The 14,029-nt window shown below is 42.4% G+C and overlaps 1 protein-coding gene across 1 annotated transcript in view; it reads right to left on the reverse strand.

Annotated features, from left to right (window-relative positions):
- Nucleotides 1-11,302: 11,302 nt before the first annotated feature.
- Nucleotides 11,303-14,029, reverse strand: part of LOC124612462 (probable cytochrome P450 4aa1) — a 238,576-nt gene continuing 235,849 nt past the window's right edge. The window contains exon 12 of the mRNA XM_047140689.1: nt 11,303-13,066. Within this exon, the coding sequence (XP_046996645.1) occupies nt 12,876-13,066 (191 nt within the window). The 3' untranslated portion in view covers nt 11,303-12,875. The remainder of the gene's footprint in view (nt 13,067-14,029) is intronic.

Raw genomic sequence — 14,029 nt, forward strand, 5'->3', positions numbered from 1 at the left:
GCGCGAACGCAGCACCAAGCCATAGTGGATTTGGCTCTCAAGAGGATACGGGCTGCAGCAGAGGTCAGGAAGAGACGTGCCAACAGGGGAGCTCGTCTACGACACTTCCAAATTGGACAAAAGGTGCTCGTTAAGTCTTTCCGACTTTCGAACAAACAAAAAATGAAATGTCAAAAAATTCTATTCTGTTTACAACGGCCCGTACCGTATAAGGAGAGCACCTCACCACAATGCTTATGAATTGGAGACGCTGAAAGGAAAGAAGTCCATAGGACTCCACCACATCTCTCACATAAAGGAGTTCGTGGAATAGTAGTAGTGTAAGTGGTGTACATAGTAGAATAGGCAAATATATGAACCTTTCTTCGGGGAACAATAATCGTTGCATTAATAGATTAAGATTGTTAAAGTATTAACACGCTGCGTTTTCTCGCATAAGAATTTACTGCTGTTAACTTTTTTTGCCTATGTTCGGGATCTCCTCTGTCGTTGCGATAAGAGGCACTACCTTTCCATGAGCAATGTTTTTGTCCTTTCCTATCTGGTGTCCATGTTAAGGGATAAAGATGAGTGACGAGATGTCGCACAAACGGGCGCATACAAGAACGTGCTCTTAGAAGCGTTCTGAGAAGTCGTGATACGCTCCATAGCGGCCACAACCAGTTCGTGAGACGTTCATACCAATGCTTGCAGGCACGCGTCAGTGCACTGCAAGATTGTGGTATATTGCGTGATTTAGAGGATGAATATGGGCTGTATAGTTTTTTGCAGAGCTGCGCCAGCATCGTTGTCTTGCAAGTCGGGGTGAACCTGTGAGCGTTTGACTCCAATGGTGCCCTAGACGAGAGAAATGCGGGCATAAAGCCTACCATGCCAATGTGCTGGTTGGGGATTTAGCGTGCTGCTCGTGACTGTCACTGATGAATAACCAGGGACTTATACTTGGATATTCGTGACACACTGTGTAGCTGGCGTGTGTTGGGCGACTGAATCCTCAACAGGAACCAGCCCTGGCTTGGTCATATTACATTGTCTCTGGAAAGGTGTGCTTTGATCGCGAATACTGCATAAAGTAGAAAAAGAAGTTGCAAATAAAAATTTATTGTCTTGTATAGCCATGGCTAACCCAGTCTCTGGAGTTTCAGTGAGGCATAGTGAGAACTCGGAGGCCCTGTCGTACGGCGCGCACATCACTGTCGTCAATAGCGGCGAGCAGCGAGACATCTCAGCGTAACAGGAATTATGTAAGAGTGTTGTATAAGGTAAAAAAATAATAATAATAATAATAGAGAGAGTACCATATGCTAGGATAAATTAAACTTTAGGATTTTAGAATAACTAGATCCTTAATATTGTGGCGGTTTTCTACCACAAGTCTTTGGCGCGCGCCTGTTGAGATGTTATTTTTCAGGTCACCAAACCACAGACCAGAGATGGAGGGACGACGAGCGAGCGAAAGTAGCATAGTTGCATGTTCTTTATAGCACAGTAAAACTTAGACCTGCATAACAACATAATTTAATTAAAAGACATAGAATGTAGATCGTTGGCAAATGGTAGTTAATTCTTGAGCATGTCTACTGCCGATCTATATAATAAATAGTAATATTATTGCGGGCCCGCAGATTTAGTTGTCCATCCAGTATAGCGTCACACACCATGTACAGTAGTGAGATCGGTCTCTACACAAATATCACACCGAGATTTTGTTATAATGATAGCTACAGATAAATAACTATAAAATTAAAATTAGAGTGTCTGAAATGACAGACCATCAATGTATCGTTGTGTAAATTTATTATAACATAGAAGGTCATGGGGAAAAGTTAGGCATAAGATTTTTGTAAGAATTGTGCAGATGACGGGGATCGTGGCAATGCAGAGGCCAGCCGGAGCAAAAACAAGAGGTCATCGGCTACCTGCAAGAAGAGAGCGTCAGCGCGCCACCTGACGTGAAGGGCGCGAGAGCATCCGGTCCTACAAGCTGACAGTCACCGGGCCGTATACCTGAGGGATTAGGCGGCAGACAGCCCTCGCCGGGCCACAAGCGAAAGTGAGGCTGGCCGTTGACACTGACACGCGACCCACACGCGACAGCCTGCTAGCTCTCCGGACGCGGCCGCCGTTTGGAGGGATTCCCTGCGGCAGACCACGTTGTCGTGAGTACATGAAGAAGATCACATATCGTGTCAGAACCTGCGCCTCATGTGCTTCAGTACAGAAAGGGATGCTATATACTCACCTGTTTGGGTTTTTAAAACTCACTAGCATTGGCCGATCTGCATACACAAAGCAGTATCGTGCCACACTAACAAATGAATGGTCTCGTTTCTAACTTCTCCTCCATATTAGAGAGCAGTTGTAGCAATCGTCGCTCCTAGTTCGATCCTGTATGGATGACCTCACACACTTGTGGAGTCACTCCACGTGCCATCATCCCTCGTCGGACTGCAATATTGGGAAACGTAAGGTACTGGCCAGCGAGAGAAGAGACCTAGACTAGTGATGTATCCCAACAAGTAGACCTCAGAGACAATTAATCGACGTGAGGAGAGCCTATCACTGTGTCTTCCTACTGTATTGCCGTGATCATGTGCGTGGGTCTTGGTGCAGTCTCAACAGAGTACCGCAGATGCTCCAGCACACCCTATTGCCGTTGCAACAACGTAGCAACAACACCCGACGTTTAGCCCTACGTGATGTCAGTACTGTGGAATTTGTGAAGTGCTTCGAATATTTCTAACAATGTGATTTAGTGCCTCATTCTCAGCACAGTCGTGAACATTGTGCAATGTGCACGCACAACTTGATGCCCCATGAACCTTGTTTTTTTTCTTAAATTTCTTTCTCTAGTGTTGTTTTTGTAATGTATGTTATACCTTGTATGTGTTTGTTTTTTACACTGTAATTCTTATTACAAATTACTGTATTGTTCTCCACACCATGTCTTTTTTTGTATTTTGTATTTATTGTTGTGTGTAGGCAAACACTGTGCCTGAAGTCCACATAAACTGAAGCAGATACCACCACTGTCATTATGAATGGACCATCAGTTCAGGGAACATTTTGTAAAGGTTACTCTTGCTGCAGGGAGACACAATGAATCGGAGGTTGTAGCTAGATTCTGAAAGCTCACAAAGAGATTGTTAACTTAAATAGTATCATGTGTGAGTGAGTTCAGGTTAGTTTCATGATTCAAATTGTTGTAAAATCTTGGGCATTTAATTGCGGAGCACACCAACTCTGATTGTAAAGAATAAACTGCTCCATATTTGGCTCACATGCCTGGGCCATATTTAGAGCGTGAATGTCTGTGTGAATCGGTGTTTGGAAGGGGCTCCCTGGGTATGGATGTGTGATGTGAGTGTTAGTGTTCCATATTAAGAAGGTGAAGTTGGCTACATCATAAATAATCCTACCTCTATGAGCTGCATTTTCCAGTTGCAATGATTTTTTAATAGAGTGCAGCATGTGGAGTCAGTTTGTAAGATTGTTCTTGGACGATTGACTCACTACCTTGCTCCTAAGTGAGCCAACCGCTCATCAATTACAATCTAAAATGGCGTAGGGGCTATGAGAGGTGGCATGAACCCCCTCTCATATTTCTATCTTACGATTTTCGTCTCTAATTGCATGCGGTGAAAAGTTGCTATTCCTTCACACGCGGACTTCCCATGCAGCGTCTCTCGTCACCCAGGTGGTCCGGTGACAGGCGGGCTCCGTGGATCTCGAGATGGTTAAGCCGACGTGTGTGAGGGAGTAGAGTGAATGCTTTCCAGACGCCGACATTGTCAAAAGACACGCCCGGAGGGGCCTGAAGTAGCGGCTGGGCTAGAGGTTCCGTTACTTCGCAGAAACTTTGCGAAAACACTTTCTGGCGGTCTAACAGCGAGGCGTGGGAATGACTTGTGTACCCAGGCAGTTGTGGCGGGAAAATTCCAACGCTTTCTGCAAAATAGTAACTGTGATTGGCTTGCTCAGGGCATAGCTCCGTGACGTAGCAAAATCAGCGCAGAAATTGGCGCCAAGAATCTCCATTGGTGGAATGGTAGTACTCCGGCAATGGAGTGGAATTTTCGAGTTGCTGATCGGAACGTTTAACCATGGCCACTGTCGTGGGGGTGGGAATGTTGTGTGTTCGGCCTGTACGGGTGCTCTAGGGAGTCGGCTCTCGCCTTTCGGTCGAGGACGTCGAAGCAACCAGCCATCGCCTCCGGTACGCCAGATCGTGTTCTGGCAGTTAAGAAGACAGTTTGGTAATGTATGTCCGCAGCACCGGCAGATAGGGATTTTCCTAGGTGATAATAAGAGCTCAGCAGAGCTTGCCTGTTCGTCTTTTTCTAACTTTGTTCTGTCTTGAGTAGCAGCAATTAATGTTGGGTTAGCTGTGTGTCTCTCTTAAGATTTGAGTGGCAAGGAATTGGCTCCACATACCACTTCATCATAAACCTCACAATCTAGTTTAGGGACAACTTCACCTTCACAGCGTTTGTTTGAGTATCCAATTTGAGCCAATTTGATGTATTGGAAATGTTTCATGTGTTTTTGTTTATTATTTTGTCTTTAGTCTTAATAAATCATATTGTTATTTTGGACAGAACTTTAATTCTGTTAATCAGTAGAGCAACCCTATCATTCCTCACTATGTTAATGAACCTTCGTTTATTCAACTTATTTATCAAATTGAATTATTGCAGGTGCCAAACTCTTTTCTACTCCACTTGCAGGGTTGATTACAGTCAGTTCGCGTATATTTTTTAATCCATGTTGCAACAATAAAAGTCGGAGTTAGAATAGGGGGGGGGGGCTTAGAGCATCATTTACATATGTAGATTCTAGAAGAATTTAGTGTTAAATACACTGCTTGCCCCAGCACCTCGCAGACTTAGAAGCTTCAGTTTCTTACACGGCCAATGGACAATACACCTTAGCATGTGACACAAATTTCAACTTAATACGTCAACCTGTTCCTGACGAAACGGACAGAGAGACAGACAGACGGACGGAGAACTAGGCGACACTATAACTGTTCGGTTTTTACCGAGTGAGGCACGGGGCCCTGAGAACAGAGGAACAAGCAGGTGAGTACGTTTAACAGATAGCGTTTTCTGGACGAGGAGTAATAGCATTTGGTAGACCGGTTTTTGGAACGGTGGGTGAGACGCAAAAAATGGTGCAGTACAGGACTCTGATGGTTAGTAACACATATGATAGGCGGTGTAAGGTAACAGCAGACTATACGAAGTCGAATACGGTAATGCTTAAAAGAACCCGCTACATAGCGTGTATGTGAGTGGGTGCATTACATTTACTCGAATAAAGAACGTTATGATTTGAAATTCCCTTTATAAAGAGCGCACTGGAAGGTACGACGGTTGCCCAGAAAGTAGCGCACCGCACTTTATTTTTCTCTTTCGAAAACAATGCTACGAATGCGAAACGCTACATATGTGTTATTTCAAGTCTCCTGAGTGAGCGCGCGAAGTTTCCATCACATCCGACAGATACTGCTGCTGCAGGAAAGTTTCAAAGTGCCGTCTGTAGGTGATGCACGTTACAAGTAACGTACCGTCATTGAATCTCTCACTGAAGAGAAAGAAACTGTGGGGAATATTTATAAAAGCTTGTGCAAAGTTTATGGAGCATCTGCTGTCGACAGAAGTACAGTTAGTCGCTGGGCACGTAGAGTGAGGTCATCAGAAGGCGGTTCGGCGGAGCTCCACGATTTGCAGCGGTCGGCGAGACCATTCACGGCTGTCACACCTGACGTGTTGCAACGAGCTGATGTCATTCGCGAGGACTGACGCATTACGACTCGACAGTTGGCGCTGCGTCTGTCAGTCAGCAAAGGAAGTTCACACAGTGAAGCACTGGCTCCGCCACCAGAACGAGGCCTGGTACCGACAGGGCAGACACGCCCTTCTTTCGCTCTGGAGGAAGGCCATGGGACAGGATGGAGATTACATGGGAAAGTAGGCTGTGTAGATAAGACACCGTTCTTTCGTGTGTGTAATTCTCATTATTTTCAATAAAGAATTGTTGAAGAAAAAAAAAAGCGCTACATTACCTTTTGAGCAACCGTCATGGAGTAAATGTAGTAGCATTACTAGGACATACATATCTTGTGGTTGATAGCCAACAAAATATCTGTCATCTCTTCAGGTATAAACTTGATGTACTATTGTGTTGCAGCGTTGCAGGATTGGTACCGACAGGGCGTAAACGCCCTTGTTTCACGCTGGAGGAACGCCTTGTCTTACCCCTGAAACTACTCTGAACCATGAACTCAATTCACCGTCAACTCTAACTGCTGCCTGACTATCTATGTAAAGACCTTTAATTGCTTGCAGAAGTTTGCCGCCTATTCCATAATCTCGTAGAACAGACAATAACTTCCTCCTAGGAACCCGGTCATAAGCCTTTTCTAGATCTATAAAGCATAGGTACAATTCCCTGTTCCACTCGTAACACTTCTCCATTATTTGCGGTAAGCTAAAGATCTGGCCCTGACAACCTCTAAGAGGCCTAAACCCACACTGATTTTCATCCAATTTGTCCTCAACTAATACCCGCACTTTCCTTTCAACGATGCCTGAGAAAATTTTACCCACAATGCTGATTAAAGATATACCTCTGTAGTTGTTACAATCTTTTCTGTTTCCATGTTTAAAGATGGGTGTGATTACTGCTTTCGTCCAGTCTGCTGGAACCTGTCCCGACTCCCACGCCATTTCAATTATCCTGTGTAGCCATTTAAGACCTGACATTCCACTGTATTTGATGAGTTCCGACTTAATTTCATCCACCCCAGCCGCTTTATTGCACTGCAATCTATTCACCATTCTCTCCACTTCCTCAAATGTCATCCTATTTCCATCATCATTCCGATCCCATTGTACATCTAAAACTGAAACATTACTCATCGTATTTTCACCTACATTGAGGAACTCTTCAAAATATTCCCTCCATCTGTCCAAGGCATGAACAGGATTCACCAGCAATTTTCCTGACCTGTCCAAAATACTTGTCATTTCCTTCTTACCTTCCTTCCGAAGACTGCTAATTACACTCAGAATGGTTTTCCAGCAGCTTGAGCCAAAGTCTCTAACCTGTTTCCAAAGTCTTCCCAAGATTTCTTCTTGGATGCTGCAATTATCTGTTTGGTTTTGTTTCTTTCATCAACATAACTTTCTCTGTCTACCTGAGTTCTAGTATGTAGCCATTTTTGATAGGCCTTCTTTTTCCTTTTACAGGCTGCCTTGACTGTGTCATTCCACCAAGCTGTTTGCTTCATCCTACCTTTACACACTACTGTTCCAAGACATTCTTTAGCCACTTCTAGTACTGTGACTCTGTACCTTGTCCATTCCTTTTCCAGTGGCTGTAACTGACTACATTCAACTAACTGGCACCTTTCTGAGATCACTGTTATGTACTTGTGCCTGATTTCCTTATCCTGAAGTTTCTCCACTCTTATCCTCCTACATATGGACCTGACCTCCTGCACTTTCGGCCTCACAATCCCAATTTCACTGCAGATCAGATAGTGATCAGTGTCATCAAAGAATCCCCTGAATACACGTGTGTCCCTCACAGCCTTCCTGAATTCCTGATCTGTTATTATATAGTCAATGACAGATCTGGTTCCCCTGCCTTCCCAAGTATACCGGTGAATGTTCTTATGTTTAAAAAAGGAGTTTGTGATTACTAAGCCCATACTGGCACAGAAATTCAAGAGTTGTTCCCGTTCCTGTTGGCCTCCATAGCCTCTCCAAATTTACCCATAACCTTTTCATCCCCTTCTGTTCGATTTCCAATCCTGGCGTTAAAATCACCGATGAGCAGAACACTATCCTTTTCCTTCACTCTAACAACTATATCACTGAGTGCGTCATACAAACTATCCATCTTATCTTGATCTGTCCCTTCACAATGCTAATTTACTGACACAATCCTAATTTTATTGCTAGACACTGTCAAATCTATCCACATCAGTCGTTCGTTTACATACCTTATTGCAACTACGCTGGGTTCCATTTCTTTCCTGATGTAAAGCCCTACACCAAATTGTGCTATTCCTGCTTTGACTTCTGACAGGTAGACCTTGTATTCTCCCACTTCCTCTTCTTTCTCGCACCTTACCCGAATGTCACTAACAGCTAAAACGTCAAACCCCACCTTACTTGCAGCCTCTGCCAGCTCTACCTTCTTCCCAGAGTAGCCCCCATTGATATTAATTGTTCCCCATCTCGTTACCATTCGTTTGCCAAGTCGTATCTTAGGAGTCCCTGGTTTGTCAATTAGAGGTGGGACTCTGTCACCTCCAAAGGTCCGAGGCATTTTGCTCTGATTTCTGATTGTTGCCAGCATCATATTTAAAGTACCAGGGAAGCAGGTTACTAGCCTTACTTGCCCCGGGTCCCATTGAGTTTTACCCGTAACGGTTGAGGGACTAACCGGTGGATTTGGTAGTCTTTGCCGTCTGAGCACAAAGGTGATCACGACTCAGAATATGTCCGAGATGCCCAGCTTTATTCCAAAGTAACTGGTATCCCAACTGTCAGGTTGGCCACTCATACGTTGCCCGTGGTTCATAAACTAGGACATGACAACAGGAACCCACACCATGCACAAAAATCAGAAGATTTCTCAAACTGGATAATCGGGTCCAACAAGGTTCAATCTTGGGTCTCTTATTGTTCTTAATATATATTAATATTTTACCACTCTATATTCACAAAGTTACAAAGCTAATTCTCTTTGCCAATGATAAAAACGTAGAATTCAATTACAATAACCAAGAATTAGCTGAGTAATTTGTAAGTAATATCTTTCAGAAAATTATTAAGTAGTTCTCTGCAAATGGACTCTCATTAAATTTTGATAAAACACAGTATATAAAGTCCTGTGCAGTAAAAGGCACAGCACCACTAGTAAATACAAAGTTTGAATAGAAGTTTGCAGCTGAGGCAAAATATTCTAAATTTTTGGATGTGTGCATTGATGAGAGATGGAACTGGAAGAAACATATTGATGATCTGCTGAAACGTATGAGTTCAGCTACTTATGCACTTAGAGTTATTGCAAATTTTGGCCATAAACATATAAGTAAATTAGTTTACTATGCCCATTTCATTCACTAATTTCGTATGGCATCATATTTTTGGGTAATTCATCATTAGGGAAAAAATATTTATTGTACAAAAGTGTGTAATCAGAATAACAGCTGGAGTCCAGCCAGGATCATCTTGCAGGCATTTATTTGAGGAACTAGGGATCTCCACAGTAGCTTTGTAATATACAGGATGGGGAAAAATTGTGTCACGAAATTTTAACCCTGGATAGCTGATGCCAGTGGTTAATTGCTGCGTTACATACACTGCTATGCACCACTAAGTCCAAATATTGCTAGAAAGGTTACTCATTGGGCACAAGATATACATTAATGTCATTAATGGTACAAATTAATTTTATAGATTCAGATGTCTCACGTAAGCCCAGAGGCATGTGAATAACATGATACTAATCGAAGTTCGCTTCAACATACACACCTTTACCTGGTACCCCTTCAGAGGTGTCTATTTTATAATATTACAGTTCAAGATACCCCTTTCCAAAGCATAAAAATTCAGCCAATTCTATATTAGAATTAGTTGATCTGAAACGTGTTTCCTATTGTGTATACTTTAAATGTGACAGTATTACAAAACTGAGTGTGTATACACTGAGTTAACTTTAAGCTCCTTAGATGTAAACAATGAAAAGTCAGAACGCTGCAGCAAGTAGTCATTTGTTTTCAGTTGGAGCCAACGTTACGTAGCTGACAATACTTTGTGAGGTAGCCATTGTTGTATGCTATGTTAATGTTTTGTACTTCACTTTGTTTATACTGATGGGTATCCACAAGGTTGGTGGGCTGGGGACAGGGGATTGTAAGGGTATATACTTTAACCTTATCACAAAACTAGCTAGAATTTCAAGCAATACTTGTACTAAATCTCAGATTTCAGTTGGCATATGCGATGTAAAATACTGTGGTTTTTTATGTTTAATCCTGATTCCCCACTTTGAGGAATATTAATGTGGCACTTTTCCCTGATTATATTTGTTTTTTTTTTCTATTTCTGATTTTTATTTTTCGATATAAACATAACATTGTTGGTATAAGAACAAAATTTATTCCTGTGAATAACTTGCTTAATACTATGACTTAATCATAAGAATGATGTAATTTTAGATTGTTGAATTAAAATACATTGTGTATATATTAACAAAATGAAATTGTGTACATAGCACATACTGTAATGAGATTATTTGGCCCACGTTTTGTATGTACACTTATTGCTACTAATCGTTTAGAGTTTTGTAAAAACATTAATGAAGTCTGTACGTAATTTTTTTGTTTTCTTCGTACTGTATTTTTCCTTTCTCTGTTAATGTTACTTATCTTGCACTGTAATGACTTTGTCTGTACAGATGCAATGTAATGTGTTGTGCAAAACCAATATTTTGGCATATTGTGTAACATTTTTTCCATGTATGTATGAAATTTCGTTGTAATTTTAGGAGCTTCACCCGATAGGAAAATTAACATCGTTGCAAAAATTGCAAACGAAAAGACGGTTGAGGATCAGTTATGTTCAAGGATGGACGAGAGCGTGTGCTGATGTAGTGGTAGTGTACGCAGAATTAAGTTGTGGGAAGTCCGTTGATTGCTGCTTTATCAGTGGTTGAGGGAGAAGTTCTGCAAGAAAGTTTGGTCTGTGTAGTTGTAAGACGTGCAGGAGTATTGTGTGGTAGGTTTGTGCATCTTACAGGTTATCTAATACTACAATCTGCTGTTCTTCTACACCTAACAAGGAACACCATACAATGCGGTACACATAAGAAGTTACAGTTTTTTTGCATATTCCTCACGCGAGTGTAACACGCTTTTCTCTTTCCCCTTTCTATTTCTGTCCTTCAGTACAAGCCATAATAAACGAAAGCCTCATTGACTGTCGTACAAAATCATCTCAAAAAGTTTAAACGACGTTTGTAGCGTGTCTTTGTAAGGAAACAAAGAAAAATTCTGTTTTATGTCATTTTTTGGTCGAAATCTTGTATACTTACAGGCCTGATTCAGTATAGTTTGTATTTTTATATTACTCATTCTTAGCACAATGAGACTGGTTACCTCAGTTCGCTTGAAGAATAAATTAATTGTTAGCAGAATTAAACGTTTTTTGCAGCAACAGTTTCAATGGGACATCCACAACAGAGGAACAGAAGAGGTTCGGGAAGAGTAATTATGGGCCACAAATGGTATAGGGTATAAAATATATTTTACCATATTTGTAAGATTTTCACATAGTTATAACTTTTTCATACATAAGGCTTTGGATATTAGAGTGTTACAGTGAATGAGGCTACAAGAGGTAAACCTTTGAACAGCAGCGCTTTGAATCGAATACACAGATTTGTCATTATCCGCCGAGAGGACACTCTGAAATATGACTCTTAAGCGCTACTGTCCAACGCAGGTCACATACAGTTTAGGTATATAATATTTTGTCCTATGTGACTAATAAATTAACCGATAAATGTATGAAAAATATTCATTAGATAAATAGTCTAATTTCATAACAATGACTATTACTTTTTAAAAATGACAATAATATCATAAATTATGATAATGAAACAAAACTGCTGGAATACATTGTGGTATAAAAATTAAAAGAAATGAGCAATAGTACCCTCCATGAGTATGCTCATGGAGTATAACGATTCTGTTTACACAGAAGACACGAAGGTTGCCTTCTGTAGAATTCTTTTACAGCATTTGGTGACACTTACTCTGGACTAAGGATGTATGACATTCAAAATCCTCCTTAAAAGAAGCTAACTGTTCCCGCTTCACGAAGACAGCAAGAAACTTGTCTTTGACATTCTAGTGACTTTTGAGGAACATGTTTATAAGCCTGAGAAAGGATCAGAGATGGGCATATTTCTCAGAAGTGCGCTGAGAATGAAAACGTTCCCACGCAAGTGGACCTATACTGAGCTTATGATTATGCAAAACGTCTGTTCTGGAGTAAAAAATAGGTCTACAGATGACTACTAAGTGACTGTGTTTGTTTGTAGTTTACGTAAATAGTTATCAGCTTTCCACGCTAAGCAACTCGAAATGTACTGCATCACAACCTTTTATTTAGGTTTTCGATATGATGTGTTTATTCCCATACATATGGCGCACATCCACTGAAGAAATAATTCTTGTATCTATGCTTGTTGTTGATACACGTGAACTGTAAATATCAGTTACGAAAAATTTCGTACTGAATGTCAGCACACGAGTGCAGCTGAGTCTTGACTTGCCCCAGTCTGACTTCTGCAGCTGACTGCAGACTCTCAAGTGTGCAGTCTTAATGAGAGGGTAGAGGTGGTTCAGGTTCTAGACTGTGAGTCCATTTCACGCATGTAAACAGAAAAGTGTAGCTCGTCATACGGTAGTATTACTTCACTACATGGACAGCAGATCCTCAAATGCAAAGTGCACAGCGACAATCTAGAACTCAGTAAGCATTGGTTCTTTGCAGAGAGATGTGTGCCCTCAGTGCACGAGGTCCACCATCAGGGTGAGAAGAGTAACGCGGTTTAAAGTCTTAAAGCGTATCACTTGGGCCGGAGAGTCGGTCCGCCCGTTGCAGTGTGTCCCCAGACTCTGGTCGCAGACGGAAGGCAGGCGGTGGTTTGTACCGCGGGACAGCGGCCACCCCGCTGTTCAAGGGGCGCCGCCCTTCCGTTCTGGGCAGAGCAGAGCTGAGGGCGCCCCAACGCAACGCGGCGAGCCCCGCGGTGCCTGGCGGAGGGTGCTGCGCTCGCCCGCCCGCCCGCTAGCTGGCGGCGGCAGCGGCGGCGGCGACCGGCGTCCTGGGCGACAGGTGGACCCAGATTCCGCCACGCGCGCGGATCGTGATGCGGTAGGCCAGTCGCAGCGACTCGCGGCCCTTGACCGGCTCCAGCCGGAAGTGGCGCAGCAGCGTCGACATCACCACCTTCATCTCCATCATGGCGAACTTGTAGCCTGTGGGGCACACGGTAGATCCACTCATCAGTTTCAGTCTGTGGTCTGAAATTCTCACAAAGTCACGAGAAGACCATTTTTTGCCCTGCTGAAGTATGCCACTGCGGACGGAAAATACAGGATGGAAAAAGTCGTGGCAAATGCTGACATACCTGAAGTATGTGTTCGAAAATAATCCAACACATGATGAAATAAAGTGCAAAAATGTAGCTGCGTGACGTCTTCGAGAAACTCTCATATCTCCAATCCCAAAGAAAGCAGGTGCTGACAGATGTCAAAATTACCGAACTATCAGTTTAATAAGCCACGGCTGCAAAATACTAAGACGGATTCTTTGCAGACGAATGGAAAAACTGGTAGAAGCCGACCTCAGGGAAGATCAGTTTGGATTCCGTAGAAATGTTGGAACACGTGAGGCAATACTGACCCTACGACTTATCTTAGGGAATAGATTAAGGAAAGGCAGGCCTACGTTTGTAGCATTTTTACACGTAGAGAAAGCTTTTGACAATGTTGACTGGAATACTCTCTTTCATATTCTTAAGGTGGCAGGGGTAAAATTCAGGGAGCGAGAGGCTATTTACAATTTGTACAGAAACCAGATGGCAGTTATTAGAGTCAAGGGGCATGAAAGGGAAGCAGTGGTTGGGAAGGGAGTGAGACAGGGTTGTAGCCTATCCCCGATGTTATTTAATCTGTATATTGAGCAAGCAGTAAAGGAAACCAGAGAAAAATTCGGAGTAGGAATTAAAATCCATGGAGAAGAAATAAAAACTTTGAGGATCGGCGATGACATTGTAATTCTGCCACAGACAGCAAAGGACCTGGAAGAACAGCTGAACGGAATGGACAGTGTCTTGAAAAGAAGAATATAAGATAAACATCAACAAAAGCAAAAGGAGGATAATGGAACGTAGTCGAATAAAATCGAATGAGGCAGCAGGAATTAGATTAGGAAATGAG

The sequence above is a fragment of the Schistocerca americana genome, chromosome 4 (assembly GCF_021461395.2).
Source record: "Schistocerca americana isolate TAMUIC-IGC-003095 chromosome 4, iqSchAmer2.1, whole genome shotgun sequence".
Classification (NCBI taxonomy): domain Eukaryota; kingdom Metazoa; phylum Arthropoda; class Insecta; order Orthoptera; family Acrididae; genus Schistocerca; species Schistocerca americana.